Below are 20,076 nucleotides of genomic sequence, written 5' to 3'. Positions count from 1 at the left end.
TGGCCCCACATGGTGCAGTCTAAAGATCATTGAGATTACTGAGGATGATACAATTTAAAAATCATAAAGATGGCTTTGGACATCAATTCATATGAATAGTTATGCTGTGATGGCTAGGACTACAATTGCTATGATAGCTTTAGGACTTTAACTACCACAGTTTTGCACTCAAGTCTTCATTAGTGGACAGTGGATAAGTTTGACAGCACAGACTTGATGTAAAAAACTGTAATGAATTTTCGTGGTTACACAATTGCACTATTTGACCATGTAGTATTAGCACATTGATTGAAGGGATTTATTTATAATTGCTTCTGGTTTCACCCCGATGAGGATGGGTTCCCTTTTGAGTCTGGTTCCTCAAGGTTTCTTCCTCATATCATCTCAGTTTTTCCTTGCCACCTTCACCTCTGGCTTGCTCATTAGGGATAAATTCATACATTTAAAATCTATATCCTGAATTTATGTTTCTGTAAGGCGCTATACAAATAAAACTGAATTGAATGTTTTGTATATTATACAAATTAGCTAAAAATCCAATTGCGTATAGCTAAATAGTTCTTGAGGTGTTTTTTTTGTTTTGGGAGATCCCAAGGAATAAGTCGCAAAAAGAATTTTTGCTATCGACTTACTGCTCATCTCTCTTGCCTGAGTAGCAGGAGGGAGTACTACCTACTGACCACATTTCACATCTGTAGGACTAATAAGACAGAATAAGAAGAAGAAGAAAAACAATAAGGTTCCAAGGACTATGTTTCCCCCTAAGAATCCTAAAGAGAATAACTGGGTTCCATGCACTACATCCTTGGCCCCCTAATAAGAAGCAAAATCCTAATAACTACAACTGGTTTACAAGCAATTAATGCTTGTAACAATTGGGTTCCAGCAGTTTTGTTGCTTGGACCCCAATGGTAACCGCTTCAGCATAACCTTCAGACCAGTTCTTGGCAAGCTATATAGAATAAGAAAAGAGTCCAAAGAACATACTAAACATTCTTATCAAGTTTTATAAGGATTGCCAATATCAATATTAATTTTACGAAATGTCTGCTGAAAGCCGAATGGCTGAAGGTGGCCTTTTTTTTTTTTTTTTAAGTCACCCAATGGTAAATAAAATCCAGTCACAGATTAGCATACAGAGGCAGCATACCAACTTCTAGGTCAATTGAACTTTTGGTTCCTGAGAAATAAGTATTTGAACTTTGCAGACGTCCTTTTGATAATTGAGTTGCACACTCTTCCGAATGTTTTGACATCAACATTTTGAAGATTGGCCAAAAAAAAAAAAAAAAGTTTCAGCCAAAAAAAAAAAAAAAAAAAAAAAAAAAGCTAAAGAAATTTCACTGTACACCCTATTTTTGAATAGATATGACTGTTGTGCTGTGCACAAACACACAGCACCCACCAGAGGCCAATTGATGTGAGACTGCATGAGATGTTCTGATGTTCCATTTTGATGTTGAAGTTTGTGTGTGTGATGTTGAATCATGTGGCTGCATGCTTCCTGCCTGTCGTCAAAAATGAGAACTGTGTCTCCAGAGAGGTATTTGCGCTATAATTGGGAGACTGCAATTTCAAATTCCAACAATACCACAGCCTAAGCAGCATGAGCAAGAGATTGAAGAAATGCTAACCAAAGTCATGCACAAAAGGTACACAATGGCTGATCAAGTTTATTTGATCGGTTTAGAAAAGACAATGTTCACACAAACATAAAATATTAAATCACACTAAAATTCTACCACAATGATATTCCATTATCATACTTACTCATATTCTTTCTTAGCATTGTCATTATTAAATTTTACTAACTCTTGAATTTTAAGTTTCATTTCCTGTGTTTTTAGTTTTTGAACATTACATTTAACATTAAAGAATCTTTTGAAAACATAATGAACAGCAAGGAGTGGAAGGTCAGGAGTGTAATGCTCCGTAAGGCGCTGGAGTTTGCATCAATTTTATGTAGTATTTTGTGATCCATCAGCTATTATTCTTAGGCACATTATTTGGATCTGTGTTCCACATGAGGAAACACACAGATACACTGACAAATAATGTCATATGACTTCCGTCAAATATTTTTAAAAATTATGTTTCTAAAAGCACTGGACAACAAAGAAAAGTAAAAGCTCATGTTTGGAGTGTGCAGTGGCATATTATATATGTATTATATATGTTCAGATAATAGGAATAGAGGAGGAGTGGTGTATGACTTATGTAAAAACGCAGTGAGTGTTCATACGGGAGAAAAAAAACATCACAGGAAAACAGTGCACAAGCTCAAGTTGGGAGTTCAAATTTAGCATTCCTTGTTTTAAGCTGCCTGCAGTGTTGCTTTTTTGTTTTTTTTAACATCTCATCAGAAATCAACAAATGTGGTTGCCTTCATTTTAGTTGCAGGTTTAGGGAAAATACCTGCAGTGGCATGTTTGCTAATCCTGTTTGTCCAGTTTATACATTGTGTTTTTATGTTTTGTTTTTTCTTACAATTCTAATGGCCCCCTTATGGTCCATGGTCAGACACACATGCACTCACTCACTCACCTTCTCACTCATTCATTCACTCACTCTCTCTCTCACACACACACACACACACAAAGTGCATCTCCATCCAGGAGTTCCAGGCTTTCTTCATTATACTCTAAAGTATGAAATATATTTCCCAGCATCTCTTGATCCCTCTACTGTTTCTTAAGCAGCTTGTCGGCTTCGTGGTAAGTGGGGTACTTCACTGTCTCAATTTTCTCCTTCACCTTGTAAGAGGGGTAGAGGCCAGTGCGACCACTTTTGCGGTTGATGCCCTTGGAGTAGCCATCCCAGTGGTTGCCAGCCACTCCAATCACATCTCCGGGCTCCAACACAATCTCTCCTTGGCTGTGGGGCTCATGTGCATAAATAGCCACTTGATTGTGTGCATTCTGTCCCCCAAAGTAGTAGATATCATCCAGTGAGTAGAAGTAGGATGAGGCATCCGGGTGCAGCGTCTGCATGATCTCATAGGCCACACGACACACCTTTTCATGTGAGAGAAGAAGTCAGAATTACCATATACACAATGCACTATAGTTATAATGTCAGAACCATCTATCTAATCTATCTATTCTGCATGTTAAATTCTAATGCAAATTATAAGTTCGATTTTTGGGGGGAAGAAAAACAAAACAACACCACCACCACCACACACATTACAATAATGATAGTTGAGTACCTGGGAGGAGAAAGTGCAGACCAAGAAGTTGGTCTGGGACAGGAAGTGGATGTCAAGGATGACTCCTCTTAATGAGTTCTCAGTATAGCGGTTGTGCAGGCCAGCTGACCAGGAGATTGAATTATCGCTGATAAACTCAAAATCTGGGTACCTGATGAACAATACAGTGATATTCAGTATATACAAAAATCTTAGGTATACGCATAGAAAAGCTGAGATGAAAAGCAGAGATGCCTTTCAAAATAGTAAAATTAAACATTTCTACATTAACTTACTATAAAGACCAGTAAATAGCACTAAACTAATCAAGATCTATATTTGGCATGGCAATCCTTTGCTTTTGAAAATGTATCAGTAGTCTCAAGTACAGTCCCCTCCCAAAGTATTGGACCAGCAAGGCCAATCCTTTTATTTTTGCTATAGATTGGCAAAGACATTTGGGTTTGAAATCAAAAGATGAATGAGACGATAGATCAGAATTTCAGCTTTCATTTCCTGATATTTACATCTAGATCTGTTAAACAACTTAGAGCAGAGCACCTTTTATTTAACCCACCCATCTTTCAAGTGAATATAAAAATACTGGAACATGTGACTGACAAGTGTTTCTTGTGGCCCAGGTGTACCTTGTTAAGATTGTTTGTTTAAACAATTAATAGTTTTGAGTGTCTAACTTTTGGTCTGAACCTTGTGATTCACTTGTGAAGACTGCATTTCTTGTTAAAAAGGATAAACCAACATGAAGATCAGAGAGCTGTCTATGGGAGAAAGCAAGCCATTTTGAAGCTGAGAAAGCAAGGAAAATCTATCAGAGCCATTGCAAAGGCATAGCCAATACAACAATTTGGAATGTCCTGAAAAAGAAAGAAACCATTTGTTTTCAGACCAGACATGGAACAGGTTGGCCATGTAAAACAGCAGCAGTTGATGACAAACATTGTGAGCTGAGAAACCCCCCCACCAAAAAAAACAGTCAGTGATACCACCAACAACCTCCATAGGGCAGGGGTGAAGGTATCACAATCCACGAAGAAGAAATTCGAAGAAGATTTGGAGAGTAGAAATATAGAGGCCATACCATACAGAGGTCATACAGTACAAGATGCAAACCTCTCATCAGCAGTAAAAACCAGAAGGCCTTGAAAGAGGGGCCACAAAAGTTCTGGAACCAAGATTAACCTATAACAAAGTAGAGGTTTCTTTTTCAGAAAGGCCAAATTTGGAGAAAGAACTGCTCATGATCCAAAACATACAAGCTCATCACTTAAGCACAGTGGAGGTAGTATGGCAGCTTTTGAAAGAGGCTCATTAATTTTCATTGATGATGTAACTCCTGATAGTAGCAGCAGAATGAATTCAGAAGTCTACAGAAACTTTCTGCCTGCCAATGCCAATATAATTGGGAGGAACGTCATCATGCAGCAAGACAATGATCCAAAACACATTGCTAACATAACAAAGGACTTTGTTGAGGGATAAAAGTAGAATTTTTCAGACTGGCCATGTCAATCAAAAGACCTTAAACTATTTGAGCATGCATTTCACCTCCTAAAGAGGAGACTGATGGGAGAATCGCCCAAACCAAACAACAACTGAAAGAAGCTGCAGTACTGGAAAAGTATCAAGAACAAAGAATTCAACAATTTGGCGATGTCAGGGGGTCACCAGCATGATGCAGATACTGCAAGCAGGGGCTATGCAACCAAATATTAAGTCTTATTTACTGTAAGACTTCTGTTCCAATACTTGTGCTTACCTAAAAAATTGGGTGGTCTTCCCACAAAGGTGTCTTGTTCTAAGCTGTTTAACACATTTAGCTGTAAATATCAGGAAATTAATGCTGAAATTCTGATCTATTGGCTTATATTCATCTTTTAATCTCAAACCCAAATGTCTTCAGTGTATTGCAAAAGCAAAACAATAGGCCTTGCCATTCCAATACTTTCAGAGGGGACTCCACATGTGCATTTTTATAAGGAATTTTCCAAAAATAAGGAAAAAAGCTTTTGTTAAAAGTAATGTCTGGAAATATAAAATGTTTTTTTTTTTCTGACTCAGTAATACAGAAGTCATAAAATATGCAATACACTAAATAGTAATACAATCAGAAAACAATTAGTGTGTTGCTTTTCAATCACACAAAACTAATGCTAAAAGCAGAAGTTGAGACACCGGGTAGTGAATTTTAAAATCTTCCTGTCTTTTTAGATCTTCCTGAGTTTTAGAAGTTTATTCCTGGTGTAAGGAAGTATCTGATCATCTTAATACTTCTTTTTGTTACCAAAAATACAAATTTTGTGACTCTGCATAACATCCATTCTTAATTTTCACACACTTACTTAGACTTAGCCTCTTGCAGTAGTGAAGGGTCATCAGTGGCCAGGTAAACACGTTTCTTGTCAATGTGCATGCGGCGTGCCAGGCTCTGGAAGTGGTCCTCTACATGCAGCATGTATTCCTCTATGGGGTGGAATGCAGCTTCTGTGCCCACCTTATCTGTCCTGCGCACATGCACTCTGCAGAAGATAAACATTTGACTAAGCCATATGGTGAGAGTCCTGGGATGAAACATAATGATTGTACAAATGAACACAATTCAAGAATGTAATTTATAACTCTGAAAAAAATACATTAAAGAATTGGACTAAACTCAACCAGGCCTGATTACTGCCAGCCTTGTTCAATCAAATCAACACTTAAATAGAACCTTTTAAACAGCATGAAGTTGGTTCAAAGGTCTAAACCAGTAACACACTATGCCAAAACTGAAAGAAATTCAAGAAATGATTAGGAAGAAGGCGATTGAAATACATCAGTCTGGGAAGGGTTACAAAGCTATTTCAAAGTCTCTGGCACTCCAGAGAACCACAGTGAGAGCAATTATCTTCAAATGGGGAAAAAAAACTTGACATAGTAGTGAACTTTCCCAGAATTTGCAGACCTTCCAAAATTCCTCCTAGAGCACAGCAATGATTCGTCCAGGAAGTCACATAAGAGCCAAGGACAACATCAAAGGAACTATAGGCCTCTCGCATCAATAAATGTCACTGTTCATATCTCCACTATCAGAAAGACACTAGGCATCCATGGAAGTGTGGCAAGGTGAAAACCACTGCTAACCTAGAAGAACTTGTCAGAATTTTACCAAAACACACCTTGATGATCCTCAAACCTTTTGGGACAATATTCAGATTGATGAGTTGAAAGTGGAAATGTTCGGAAGACAGGGGGTCCATTACATCTGGCATAAACCAAACACAGAATTCCACAAAAAGTACATCATACCAACACTCAAGCATGGTGGTGGAAGTGTGATGGTGTGGGGATGCTTTGTTGCATCATGGCCTGTGCAACTTCCAATAATTGAGGGAAGCATGAATTCTGCTTTTTACCAGAAAATCCTAAAGGAGAATGTCTGGACTCAAGCGCAAGTTGAAACTCAAGGGGTGAAAAAGGTGACTAAGAAGGTAATGTAATGGGACATCAGTTCAGGGCACTTTAGAAAAAAAGAATAAACAGTCAATAGAGTGTAGAGCTGGGTCCAAAACTGTATTAAAGTGCATTGAATCCACTATACAATAAAGTGCATCAAACACAATAAAAAAAAACTATATGCACAACACCAGACAAATCAAAATGCATTTTAGGTGGACAAATAAATTCAAAGAAAATTAAACATCACCTTGAACAAAACAAACCTGTGGTCTCATAAAAAGTACAAATAGACAGGATAGGCAAGGGTCTGCTAAAAATGGGCAGATATGCTTCTTCGTTTCCAAGTGGTTATTTCCTTTTTACACTAGGGTTAGTTATCCCACATTATTATGTTTCTTGGGTCTGCACCATTCCCTTCAAAGCAAACAAACCAGTGAGCCTTTATTTGTTGCTTAGAAGTAAGCCAGAAATGTGCAGGTGCTGCACAACTCGGCTATATTTAATATTCACATGGACTCACGAGTTGAGTATGTGTGCTAAATCTACACAGATTACATAAACTTCGGTAGCAAATTTACTTTGCACGGCACTGTAGCAGCTAAACCCATACACTGATAGCTTAGTTGTACCTCCCTTTGGCTAGCAGCACCAAACTAGCCTAGTTAGAAATTATTTTCCGGTTAATTATTACATAAACTTCGGTAGCAAATTTACTTTGCATGGCACTGTAGCAGCTAAACCCATACACTGATAGCTTAGTTGTGCCTCCCTTTGGCTAGCAGCACCAAACTTGCCTAGTTAGAAGTTATTTTCCGGTCTGGTAGTCCTACAAATAGTGACTACACTCAAGGCAAGTTTTATGATAAATCCAACTTTTTCTGATTATGCCATACATTGACAGCTAAGTTACTTCAGCGTCCATAAAACAAAACTTAGGCTACAAGTTGAACTGGGAAAAAATGCATGGAGAAGAATCTGGGATCAGCCCCGGATGATTGGTCTCACTTCCATTCAATGAAGATATAAAATTACAACACCGCTGTCTTCTTTTATTGGTCTTCAGTTAAGTAGTAACAAACAGCTCCAAGTGGAAAATTATTCGGGGCTAAAGAAAATATAGCCCCCAACGCCCAGGCCAGGCCACGCCCCTGGTGTTCACTCTTGCCAGAAGCATTGCACATGCGAAGCCAGGAGGATGGTTGTTGAATCAGAAACTGTGATTCTCATGATTTCATTCACCATGACCCTGTCCAAAGACTGGCCTCAGAGATTTGTCCTCAGAACTTCAGTTTTCCTGCTATTCAGGTACAGAAAATTATTATTCCACGTTTTTATCTCAGAAATACAGTCAGAAAGAAAACAAACATTAAGGTTTTCACCAGATTTTGAGTGAATGTAGATTTGGGTATCGTCAACATTAAAGTGATAACGGAGGCTGAGCGATCGCAGCAGATTCCCAAGTGGAGATAAATAAATAAAACTGAACTAAAAACCTAAAACTGATCCCTGAGGAACACCAGTGAGCACAGAGCTAGTATCAGACCTGTAACCACCCATAGAAATAAACAGGGAACGGTCAGTAAAATAAGATTTTAAAACTGTCCCTGACACACCAAAAACACGTTCAAGGCAGGTAAGTAAAAGAGGTTATTATTTGTAAGATTATTACACAATTGAGAGGCAACAACACGCTCAAGCATTTCTGCCAAAAACTGAAGATTTCAGTTGAGATGGAATGAAAATTGTTAACATCATCCACGGCAGCATTTTCCTTCTTTGGTACAGGTATAACAGCAGCAGCCTTTAGTACTGCTGGAACAACCCCAGTCTCCAATGAATCATTTATAATATCGAGGATAGTAGGGCACTAAACATTGAAGCATGATTTACATAGGCTTGTGGGAATTGGATCAAGCAGGCAAGTGGTTGATTTCATGCTGGGTACCTCCCTTGTGAGAGTCTCAGAATCAAGCAGTGAGAAATGAATGAAAGAAACACCAGTAAACCCAGAAGGACAAAGGAGTGAAGCGGCAGAGTCATGTGTAACAGAAATTTCTTTGCGAACATTATCAATCTTAGAATTAAAAAACTGAAGAAAAGAATTACATAGCTGCTGAGAAACAGGCAAGGTGGTAACAACATTAACTTGAAGCAATCTGTTTATGGTTTGGAACAAGTGTCTGGGATTTCTTTGATTGTTTACAATAGCCTGAGAGAAATAAGATGATCTTTCAGTCTCAATTAATGCTCTGTAATCCCCCAGAAGATCCTTCCACGTTTGATAGTAAACATTCAAGCCAGTAAGATGCCATTTACGCTCCATTTTCCGACAAGCAGCCTTTCTAGAGCGCAGATTGTCATTATACCAGGGAGAAGAGCGGGCGAATGTAACCTTACGTGACCTTAGGGGAGTATAAGAGTCTAGATTAGTAGCAAGAGCAGAATTTAACTGCAGAACTTTCTCCTCCAGTGATGAGGGATGAAGATCACTTAAGGTGGAAACAAGAGAATTGGAGAAAACTGTCTGATCAATAGACTTCCAGTTCCAGAAAGTTACTGTTTGGATGGCAGGCTCAATTGGATGATGCAGTTCCAGGTTAAAGAAGACAGCTGTATGATCTGACAGTCCAATATTAACAGATGAAAACTGCGATACAAACAAGCAGTTTACAATCATAAGATCCAGCAGCTTATTCCAGGTGGAACACAGAAGTAAAAACAACAGTCCAAAGTATATAAAATGGCACCACCACATCGCAACCGTAGGAGCACTGAAAGCAATATAACTTAAATAACTCGTTGTTATTTAAAACAATATGACTTAAGTAAACAAACGAAAACAAACAAAACGGTGACAGGAGTAGCAGCAAAACGCGCCAGTGTACCCTGTCAACCGGAACCGAAAGTCAGCCGCTTTACCATGAATGGCTCAAAAAAGCTAAATGAATATTTTGGAGAGGCCTAGTCAAAGTCCTGTCTTGAACCAATTGAGATGCTGTGGCAGGACCTTAAACAGGCAGTTCATGCTCGAAAACCCTCCAATATGTTTGAACTAAAGCAGTTCTGCAAAGAAAAGTGGGCCAAAATTCCACTGAACAGCTGTGAAAGACTGATCTCCACTGCCTTTTTGATATGGCTTATACAAACTTGATGACATTTGGGTTTAAAATCAAAAGATGAATATGAGATGAGAGATCAGAATTAATCTTTAATATCCTCATTTTTACATCTAGATGTGTTAAACAACTTAGAACATGATACCTTTTGTTTGAAACCACCTTTTTTTTTTTTTTTTCCCAAGTGATCAAAATTATGGAACATGTGACTGCTAGGTGTTTCTTGCTACCCAGGTGTGTCCTGTTAAATTGATTGTTTAAGAAATTAATAGAGTTGAATGTCTACTCTTGGTTTGAGCCCAAGGTTTCACCGGTGAAGTGAAAAATAGAGGCCATACCACAAGATGCAAACCACCCATCAGCAGAAAGAAGCAGATGACCAGATTGGAATGTGCAAAGAAATACAGAGATTAGCCACAAAAGTTCAGGTACCAAGAAAGGCCAAAGTGTGGAGATGCAAAGGATCTGCTCATGATCCAAAACATGCAAGCTCATTTATGAAACATGGTGGAGGTAGTGTCATGGCTTGGGCTTGCATGGCTGCTTCTGGAACAGGCTCACTAACCTTTATTGATGATGTGACTCATGATGGTAGCAGCAGAATAAATTCAATAAAAACAATGATCCAAAACACACTGCCAACTCAACAAAGGACTTCATCGGGGGGAACAGTGGAAGGTTTTACACTGGCCAAGTCAATTACCAGACCTTAACCCAATCGAGCATGCATTTCACCTCCTGTAGAGGACACTGAAGGGAGGGCGCTAGTTTTTTAATCTATGACCATCTTTAAGACCAAATTCAGTCACATACTGTTTCACAGTGTCTGTGGAGTACCAGTTTCTCTGGATAGAACGAAAGTTTGACCAGTCATGCATGATCTGACTATAAAAATCTGTGCTAATTATAATTATTGGTTTTCTACCACACTATCACACCTACATGTGGGCCTTCTTCATAGTGTTCAACCTTTCCCTTCACTGAAACTAATGGGCCCAAACCTTTTCTGGCACAAAAGCGAGGTCCATAAAGACATTGTGTGGCAAGATTGGTGTGGAAGAACTTGAGTGGCCTGCCCGGAACTAAACCTCACTGAACAGCTTTGGGATGAAATGATATGATGACCACATACCGAGACTAATCACCTGACATAAATATTTCACTTCAATAATGCTCCTGTGGCTGAATGGGCACAAGTCCATACTGCCTGCAGTATTTTCAAATACACAAAAACATTGTTGCTTATATTTCCCAAAAATTAACAAACTAGCAACCATGGCCTGTTCTTGCCTCGCATACTGTACTTTATATATGACTGTCCGCTCCTGTGACTTTTTTGTTTGGTGCCACAAGATCCCGGTCCCACTGCAAACCTCTACTGTCGAGCTACAGGCAAAATTACTGAGCTGATATCCAGTAAAACATTCAGTGACACTTTTCCTGTGCATTTAATTTGTGTTCCGTATTTCTCTGTTACGTCTGTCAAACATATGGGCCACTGACAGGATGAAAAGTTAGACTGGAAATATATTATTTGATTATGCCATATTGCAGACATTTTTTCCTTCCCTAGAAGCTAATCAAATATATATCTATAAAAATTTATAGGCAATTCCCTAGACAATACCAGTACAATATTGACATCAAATCTAATGGAAGGTGGAAAACATTTATTGTAAGCTCTGTAAGCCAGCTCTGTAAGCCAGCTGGCTACAAGCACACACACAAAAAAAAACCTTTTATAAAATCTGTGAAATATTTAATTAAAATTAGATGGCAAGCTCACACTTGGTTCTGAGGGAATGAGAAAAGCTGATTAACTGCACATTTTAATAACATATGAATTGAAACTCCATCCCCTTTATAATTATGCCCTCTGCTCCACAATACCACATGCACTGTTGGTCATTCAAAATTGCAAAAAATATACAATGCCATGTATATACAATGGGGATCTTTATCTGTACATAATAGGATAACTTGCCCTAAATAACTAGAAAAATCTAGAACCTACATTTTAAAAGTCTTCATTTAATTTAGACTATAGACAAAATTAGATTTTCTTTTCAAAACATGGAAAGGTTTCCAATAGAATTCCAGAATTCTCAGCTCCAATTATAAGGGTCCATAAAAATAAAACTAATGCCTGATGATCATGTTTTTTATTCTTACCCTATGATTGGGTGTTTGAAGCCCAGCTTGATGGTCGCTTCACGAATCTCTTTCTCAAGCCAGGCCTGAGGTCGGATCAAATATTTGACGAACTGAGAAACCCACCAGACAGATGGGTCTCCATGCAGCCGTTGCAGACGTTCAGACAGATCCTCTGGGATAGCCAGCGGCAGGTAAGGAGGTCGTGGATGGAGGCTATCGACAATAGGCAACTCAACCACTTGCACGGCCTGATCATTATTTTCACCTACACAAACACACAAAAAGTAACGGCTTAAAAGAGCTAAAATTTTTGCTCCTTCCTAAAAGATCTGTTAGTTTGATTGCTGCAGTGTCCCCTGTAACTGAACCGAAAGTGCTTCCATTAATATCAGATTTGAAGAGAAATTGCAATTACAGAAAAAATACAGACAATCCTAAAATTCAAGGCATTCAGGACATATGAACCAACAAAATAGTCATAAATACTAACCAAAGATCAAAAGAACAGTGGAAAATAGCGGGATAAAAGGTCTTTCCTTCAATGCAATTTTTTTTTTTACAGGACATGCAGGGATATTACAATATATGAGATACAAAAAGATATTCTGTGGCATGTAATAGGCAGCAGGCTAGAGCATGGTTCTCACTAATCTCAACATGTTTTTCATAATCATGGAGGGTTAGGTCAGTCTTGGATGAGTAATGTGAATAACAACAAAATTGAGTATAATTGCAAAAATCACAGGATAAGTTTGCAAAAGTAGGTTTTGCATGTTGAGCAAATTATACATTTGAGTGGGCAGAGCTAAATAGGGAAAAAGGCAAACTGTTAACGTAGGAAACAAAGCATGGGGGAAAAGTTTTATTGTACACCTTATTTTACAAGATACAGTCATGGATAAAATAAAGCATACCCTCCTTCAATTCCATGTTTTTATTTTTCAGGACAAACAAATAAATAACAAATGTAGTAAAAAAAAAAATAAAAAAAAAAAAACAACATTTCAGTATGTAATTTTTTGCAAAAAGTAAAATCAACATTTCAGAAACCAGGTGGGGAAAAGAACCATGTAGAATCACCTTTGGAACCATCTTCAGCAATAACTTGTAGTAAATGTTTCATCAGTCTCTTGCATTTGGAGAAATCCTGGCCCACTCTTTACAACATTGCTTTAGTTAATTGATGTTTGATGGCATTTGTTTATATACAACTCTCTTAAGATCCCGCCAGAGCATATCAGTTTGCTAGTGTGCTCGGGATCACTGACTATGTTTACATGGACAGCATTAATCTAATTATTGACCTTAATCTGAGTAACATAATAATGTGATTAAGGTGTTTACATGAGTGGCTCATAGAATACTCCTGTCATGTACCCGTTTAACATGTTATAGAACATAATTAGATCAACAGCCCGCGTCATTACTTCACCGCACCACGCAGTCTGACGTCCCTCCAGAATTTCACGTATTAACATACAGTTTGTCTTCGTTATGGTACCGTATACAGTTTTGGCTGTTTTTATAAAAAAAAATTTTTACGAACGCTTTAAGTGCAGTTAATTATTTGTCATGCTATACGTGCTAATAGACAACTGCTTGAAGCCGTGGTCTGCGTCTCAAACCGCGTACTTACCGTCTACATATAGCCGAGATACATGTATTTTTCCCCACTACAGGCCTATAGTAGGCAAGTATGCGGTTTGGGACGAAGCCGAACACTGTAAAATGTTGACAACTGCCATGTGTGATCGTGTCCTGTCGCAAAATGCGGTGAAAACTCACACGACGTTCATAATGTGATTAAGGTGTTTACATGTCTGTAATACACATCCATAATGCGACTAAAACGGGAGTACTCCACCTGTCTTAATTCGATTAGAGCTTAATTCGAGTATGACCTTAATTAGATTAAGGTAAGTAAAAATTGCTGTTTACATGGTAGTTTCTTAATCAAAGTGTGGTCTTAATCGGGTTAAGAGTGAATTATTGTTGTCCATGTAAACTCAGCTATTGTCCTGTTGCATAACCCAATTTTGTCCCAGCTTAAGCTGCTGGACAGATGGCCTCACATTTGTCTCAAGAATATATCTTGTATAAAGTTGAGTACATTGTTGTCTCAATGACAACAAGTTTCCCAGTTCCTGTGGCAGCAAAATAAGCCCAAACCACCACGCCTCCTCTGCCATTCTATAGTTGTTTGGTTTTCACCAAACACTGAGCTGTATATAAAAGACCCATCTTCTACACCAGAGGTGCCAAAACTTTTTCCTGTGAAGGGCCAAAAACCAAACTTGATTGAGGGCCGTGGGCCGAAAGTAAACGTTGCATTATACCAAACTGTATTATATTAAAATTAAAGTTGCCATGGTGCCCCTCATTTATAATATTTAAAAATAAATAAATAAATAGAAAACATTACTCTGTAATCTGCTTAATTAAGGCAGGTTTATTTTCCAAGTTTTATAGTTCAATGAAACTTGTAGTACAAAAAATCCCTTTTATAGTACAATAGAGTTCAATGCCTAATAATTCAAGCTATAAGCAATGCAGCTACAGTGAGGGAAAGAAGTATTTGATCCCCTGCTGATTTTGTACGTTTGCCCACTGACAAAGAAATGATCAGTCTATAATTTTAATGGTAGGTTTATTTGAACAGTGAGAGACAGAATAACAAAAAGAAAATCCAGAAAAACGCATGTCAAAAATGTTATAAATTGATTTGCATTTTAATGAGGGAAATAAGTATTTGACCCCCTCTCAATCAGAAAGATTTCTGGCTCCCAGGTGTCTTTTATACAGGTAACGAGCTGAGATTAGGAGCACACTCTTAAAGGGAGTGCTCCTAATCTCAGTTTGTTACCTGTATAAAAGACACCTGTCCACAGAAGCAATCAATCAATCAGATTCCAAACTCTTCACCATGGCCAAGACCAAAGAGCTCTCCAAGGATGTCAGGGACAAGATTGTAGACCTACACAAGTCTGGAATGGGCTACAAGACCATTGCCAAGCAGCTTGGTGAGAAGGTGACAACAGTTGGTGCGATTATTCGCAAATGGAAGAAACACAAAAGAACTGTCAATCTCCCTCGGCCTGGGGCTCCATGCAAGATCTCACCTCGAGGAGTTGCAATAATCATGAGAACAGTGAGGAATCAGCCCAGAACTACACGGGAGGAACTTTTCAATGATCTCAAGGCAGCTGGGACCATAGTCATCAAGAAAACAATTGGTAACACACTATGCCGTGAAGGACTGAAATCCTGCAGCGCCCGCAACATCCCCCTGCTCAAGAAAGCACGTATACATGCCCGCTGAAGTTTGCCAATGGACATCTGAATGATTCAGAGGACAACTGGGTGAAAGTGTTGTGGTCAGATGAGACCAAAATGGAGCTCTTTGGCATCAACTCAACTCGCCGTGTTTGGAGGAGGAGGAATGCTGCCTATGACCCCAAGAACACCATCCCCACCGTCAAACATGGAGGTGGAAACACTATGCTTTGGGGGTGTTTTTCTGCTAAGGGGACAGGACAACTTCACCGCATCAAAGGGACAATGGACGGGGCCATGTACCGTTAAATTTTGGGTGAGAACCTCCTTCCCTCAGCCAGGGCATTGAAAATGGGTCGTGGATGGGTATTCCAGCATGACAATAACCCAAAACACACAGCCAAGGCAACAAAGGAGTGGCTCAAGAAGAAGCACATTAAGGTCCTGGAGTGGCCTAGCCAGTCTCCAGACCTTAATCCCATACAAAATCTGTGGAGGGAGCTGAAGGTTCGAGTTGCCAAATGTCAGCCTCGAAACCTTAATGACTGGGAGAAGATCTGCAAAGAGGAGTGGGACAAAATCCCTCCTGAGATGTGTGCAAACCTGGTGGCCAACTACAAGAAACGTCTGACCTCTGTGATTGCCAACAAGGGTTTTGCCACCAATAACCAAGTCATGTTTTGCAGAGGGGTCAAATACTTATTTCCCTCATTAAAATGCAAATCAATTTATAACATTTTTGACATGCGTTTTTCTGGATTTTTTTTTTGTTTTTCTGTCTCTCACTGTTCAAATAAATCTACCATTAAAATTATAGACTGATCATTTCTTTGTCAGTGGGCAAACGTACAAAATCAGCAGGGGATCAAATACTTTTTTCCCTCACTGTATATGCGTGCAATATCAGTGACATCTAATGATAGACAAGGTCCTTATTTTTCAGAAGTTTTTTCCAAATTGGGCTGCTGACTTACTGACAAAGTCGGGGTATTATGTAGGTGAGAGTCAGTTTCTCAGTTTACACTTGTTCAAGTTCATCAGACTGAAAGTCTGCTCACAGAGGTAGGTATGCCAAACAGAGACAGCAGAAGGGACCTGAACTTGTGTTGAGATCTTAATCACACTGAGGCTCAGTTCGTTCCATGTGAAGATCATCACTGACTGTGTCCACACTGATGGTGAAGGGTTGAGCAAACAACGCAAATTCACGCATCACATCCACAAGTCTGATGGATTTGGCACATAGCTGTACTTGATGTAAAATACAGTAGTACTTTACCACTTTCTTCCCACATTCACTGACTTTATGAGACACCAACATATCAAGGTCAGATTTCCTCCCTACCATTGTAATTGTAATACCATCCATATTCTACGACTTTAATTCATTCTTTTTCAATGCTTTCCCTCTTCTCATATATGACATGGTGGGCCAAATCAAAAGTCACCATGGGCCAACCTTGGCCCATGGGCCATAGTTTAGGCACCTCTGATCTACACCTTGGTCTCATTTAGATGCAGTTGTGCAAACCTAATTCATGCTGCCATTCTTTATGGAGAGAAGGGGCTTTTTCCTAGCCAACCTTCTATGAAAGCCATACTCAAGTCTTTTTTTGATTGTGCAGTCATGAGCATAAATATTTAATGTGCTTACAGAGACCTGTAGGTCACATGATGTAGCTCTTGGGTTTTTCTTTATATCCTTGTGCATTAAACAGTCTGACCTTGGACTGAATTTGCTGGGATGCCTACTCCTGGGAAGAAGGGTTTCTGTGTGTAAACAATCCTTTTCACTGTAGAACAGTACATTTTAAATTGTTTAGAGATGGCCTTATAGCCCTTCACAGATTGATGAGCAGCAACAATTGCTTTCGCTTCTAGAGGTCACGGCTGTCTTTCTTTCTTCTTGGCATGATGTAGACACACACCTGAATGCTCCAGAACACCAAACTGCCAAAAGGTCTGCTTTTATCACACTTCTTGATTAACTAATATTGTGCATATCATTAGTAACACCTGGCTGCTAATTACTTTCTTAATTATTGCAGAAATAGGAATGGTGTACTTAGTTTTCCCCACCTGATTTTTGAATATTGGTTTACTTTCTGGGAATAAATAACTACATATTGAAATATACTTATTGAACTACATATTGAGGAAGGAGAGCCTAATGAACTATTAAAAATCTCTTAATGCTGCTAGATGAGTCTCTCTCTCCACCCTAATTGAAGTTATCAAAAGTAATCCTACATTCTTTTTCAATACTGTAGCAAAATTAACTAGGAATATAACCACCACAGAAACATGCACACAATCAATATAAAGCAGAGACAATTTCATGAATTTTTTCACTGGCAAAATAGAAATTATTAGACAAAAATTCAGACTACTAATTTAAAACCAGACAGTCTTATAACTAACCATGTAGATAATAATAATGCAATATCAGATCAATGATTAGAATGTTTTACTCCCCTTCGAGAGACCGAACTAATTTAATTAATTTCTTCATCAAAATCATCACCTTGTATACTAGATCCCTTGCTTACATGTTTCTTTAAACAGATTATTCCAGAAGTAATCAAAACCCTTCTAAAAATAATAAATTCTTCCCTTAGCACTATATACCTAAAACATTTAAACTAGCAGTTATTAAACCCCTGATTAAAAATATCTGACCTTGACTCCTGTCAATTGTCCAGCTATAGGCCAATATCAAATCCCCCCTTTATCTCCAAGATATTGGAAAAGGTTGTAGCACAGCAGCTATGCTTGTACCTACATAGGAATAACATTCATGAAATGCATCAGTCAGGATTTAGGCCTCATCATAGAACAGAGACAGCGCTGGTTAAAGTGGTAAATGACTTATTACTGGCCTGTGATCAGGGCTGTGTCTCCCTTCTTGTGTTGCTTGACCTTAGTGCAGCTTTTGATAACACTGATCATAACGTTGTTGGCATTAAGGGAACGGCCCTCTCCTCGCTCAGGTCTTATTTAACTGATCACTATGCATACTGAGGTAAATTTTGTTGTTCTGCATTGTTTTGTTTTAGGCCCACTGCTTTTTACTTTATATATGCCACCTCTGGGTCAAATTATTTGAAAAAATGGAATTAGATCAACTGTTATGCTGATGATACACAGCTGTATGTTTCAGCAAAGCAAGATGATAGAGGCCAGCTTAATAAAGTTGAGGAATGTGTAAAGGAAATTAGACACTTTATGCTTATTAACTTCCTTTTACTTAATTCTGACAAGACAGAAGTACTTCTGCTAGAACCACATACAGCTAGAAGTAAGCTTTCTGATTACATAGTAACTCTGGATGGCATTTCTGTTTCAACCGTAAAAGACCTTGGTATAATTATTGACTCCAGTCTTTCATTTGATGCTCATGTAGATAATATTACAAGGATAGCCTTAGCAATATTTCTGAGATGAAAGAAGATAAGAAATATAATGTCACTACATGATTCAGAAAAATTAGTTCATGCTTTTGTCACCTCTAAATTGGATTATTGTAATGCCTTACTGTCTGTATGCTCCAGTAGGTGCATAAATAAGCTCAGTTAGTCCAGAATGTAGCTGCAAGAGAACTAACTAGTAATTTTTTTCAATTCAATTTTATTTGTATAGCGCTTTTTACAATAGACATTGTCTCAAAGCAGCTTTACAGAAATATCAACATGGTATACAGATATTAAAGATGCGAATTTATCCCAACTGAGCAAGCCACTGAGTGGCGACGGTGGCAAGGAAAAACTCCCTAAAATGTTTTAAGAGGAAGAAACCTTGAGAGGAACCCGACTCAGAAGGGAACCCATCCTCATCTGGGTAACAACAGTTAGTGTGAAAAAGTTCATTATGGATTTATATGAAGTCTGTATGGCGTTAGGAGCAGCCGTAGTCCCAGCAGTCTGGAATTAAAGAAGATTTGAGCTCCATCCAGAGGCAGAAAGGATCTGGATCTCTAGTATCTCCATAAATTCGTGTGGGGCTCGGCAAAAGGAGAGAGGGAGAAAAAAGATAATTATGACTGCGAAGTAGTAGAACAGAATCTAGTCAGGGTAGGCTTGAGTAAACAAATACGTTTTAAGCTTAGACTTAAACACTGAGACTGTGTCTGAGTCCCGAACACTAATAGGAAGACTGTTCCATAACTGTGGGGCTCTATAAGAGAAAGCTCTTCCCCCTGCTGTAGCCTTCACTATTCGAGGTACCGTCAGATAGCCTGCATCTTTTGACCTAAGTAGGCGTGGCGGATCATATAAAACCAAAAGGTCGCTTAGATATTGTGGCGCGAGACCATTTAGTGCTTTATAGGTTAATAAAAGTATTTTATAATTAATGCGAGATTTTACTGGGAGCCAATGCAGTATTGATAATATCGGTGTGATATGGTCGTATCTTCTAGTTCTAGTTAGGACTCTAGCAGCTGCATTCTGGACTAACTGGAGCTTATTTATATTCCTACTGGAACATCCAGACAGTATGGCATTACAGTAATCTAATCTAGAGGTGACGAATGCATGAACTAGTATTTCCGCATCATGTAGTGACAATATGATTCTTATTTTAGAAATATTTCTGAGATGAAAGAAGGCTATCCTAGTAATATTATCTACATGAGCATCAAATGATAGGCTGGAGTCAATAATCACTCCAAGGTCTTTAACTGCTGTACATGATGAAACAGAAAGAACATCCAGAGTAACCATGTGATCAGAAAGATTACTTCTAGCTACACGTGGGCCTAATAAAAGTATTTCTGTTTTATCAGAATTAAGTAGAAGGAAGTTAATTAACATCCAATGTCTAATGTCCTTTACACAATCCTCAACTTTACTAAGCTTCTGTCTGTCCTCTGGCTTCGCTGAAACATACAAC

At 38.5% G+C, this 20,076-nt stretch overlaps 1 protein-coding gene across 3 annotated transcripts in view; it reads right to left on the bottom strand.

Annotated features, from left to right (window-relative positions):
- Positions 1-1,655: 1,655 nt before the first annotated feature.
- Positions 1,656-20,076, bottom strand: part of fut8a (fucosyltransferase 8a (alpha (1,6) fucosyltransferase)) — an 87,475-nt gene continuing 69,054 nt past the window's right edge. For all 3 annotated transcript variants that reach the window (XM_047157507.2, XM_017476586.3, XM_053682486.1), the window contains 4 exons: positions 11,932-12,178; positions 5,548-5,724; positions 3,209-3,359; positions 1,656-3,014 (listed from right to left, as the gene is read on the bottom strand). In XM_047157507.2, the coding sequence (XP_047013463.1) occupies positions 2,682-3,014; positions 3,209-3,359; positions 5,548-5,724; positions 11,932-12,178 (908 nt within the window). In that variant the 3' untranslated portion in view covers positions 1,656-2,681. The remainder of the gene's footprint in view (positions 3,015-3,208; positions 3,360-5,547; positions 5,725-11,931; positions 12,179-20,076) is intronic.

Source organism: Ictalurus punctatus, chromosome 9 (assembly GCF_001660625.3).
Source record: "Ictalurus punctatus breed USDA103 chromosome 9, Coco_2.0, whole genome shotgun sequence".
NCBI classification, from domain to species: domain Eukaryota; kingdom Metazoa; phylum Chordata; class Actinopteri; order Siluriformes; family Ictaluridae; genus Ictalurus; species Ictalurus punctatus.
This window is presented reverse-complemented; position numbering and strand designations above follow the sequence as displayed.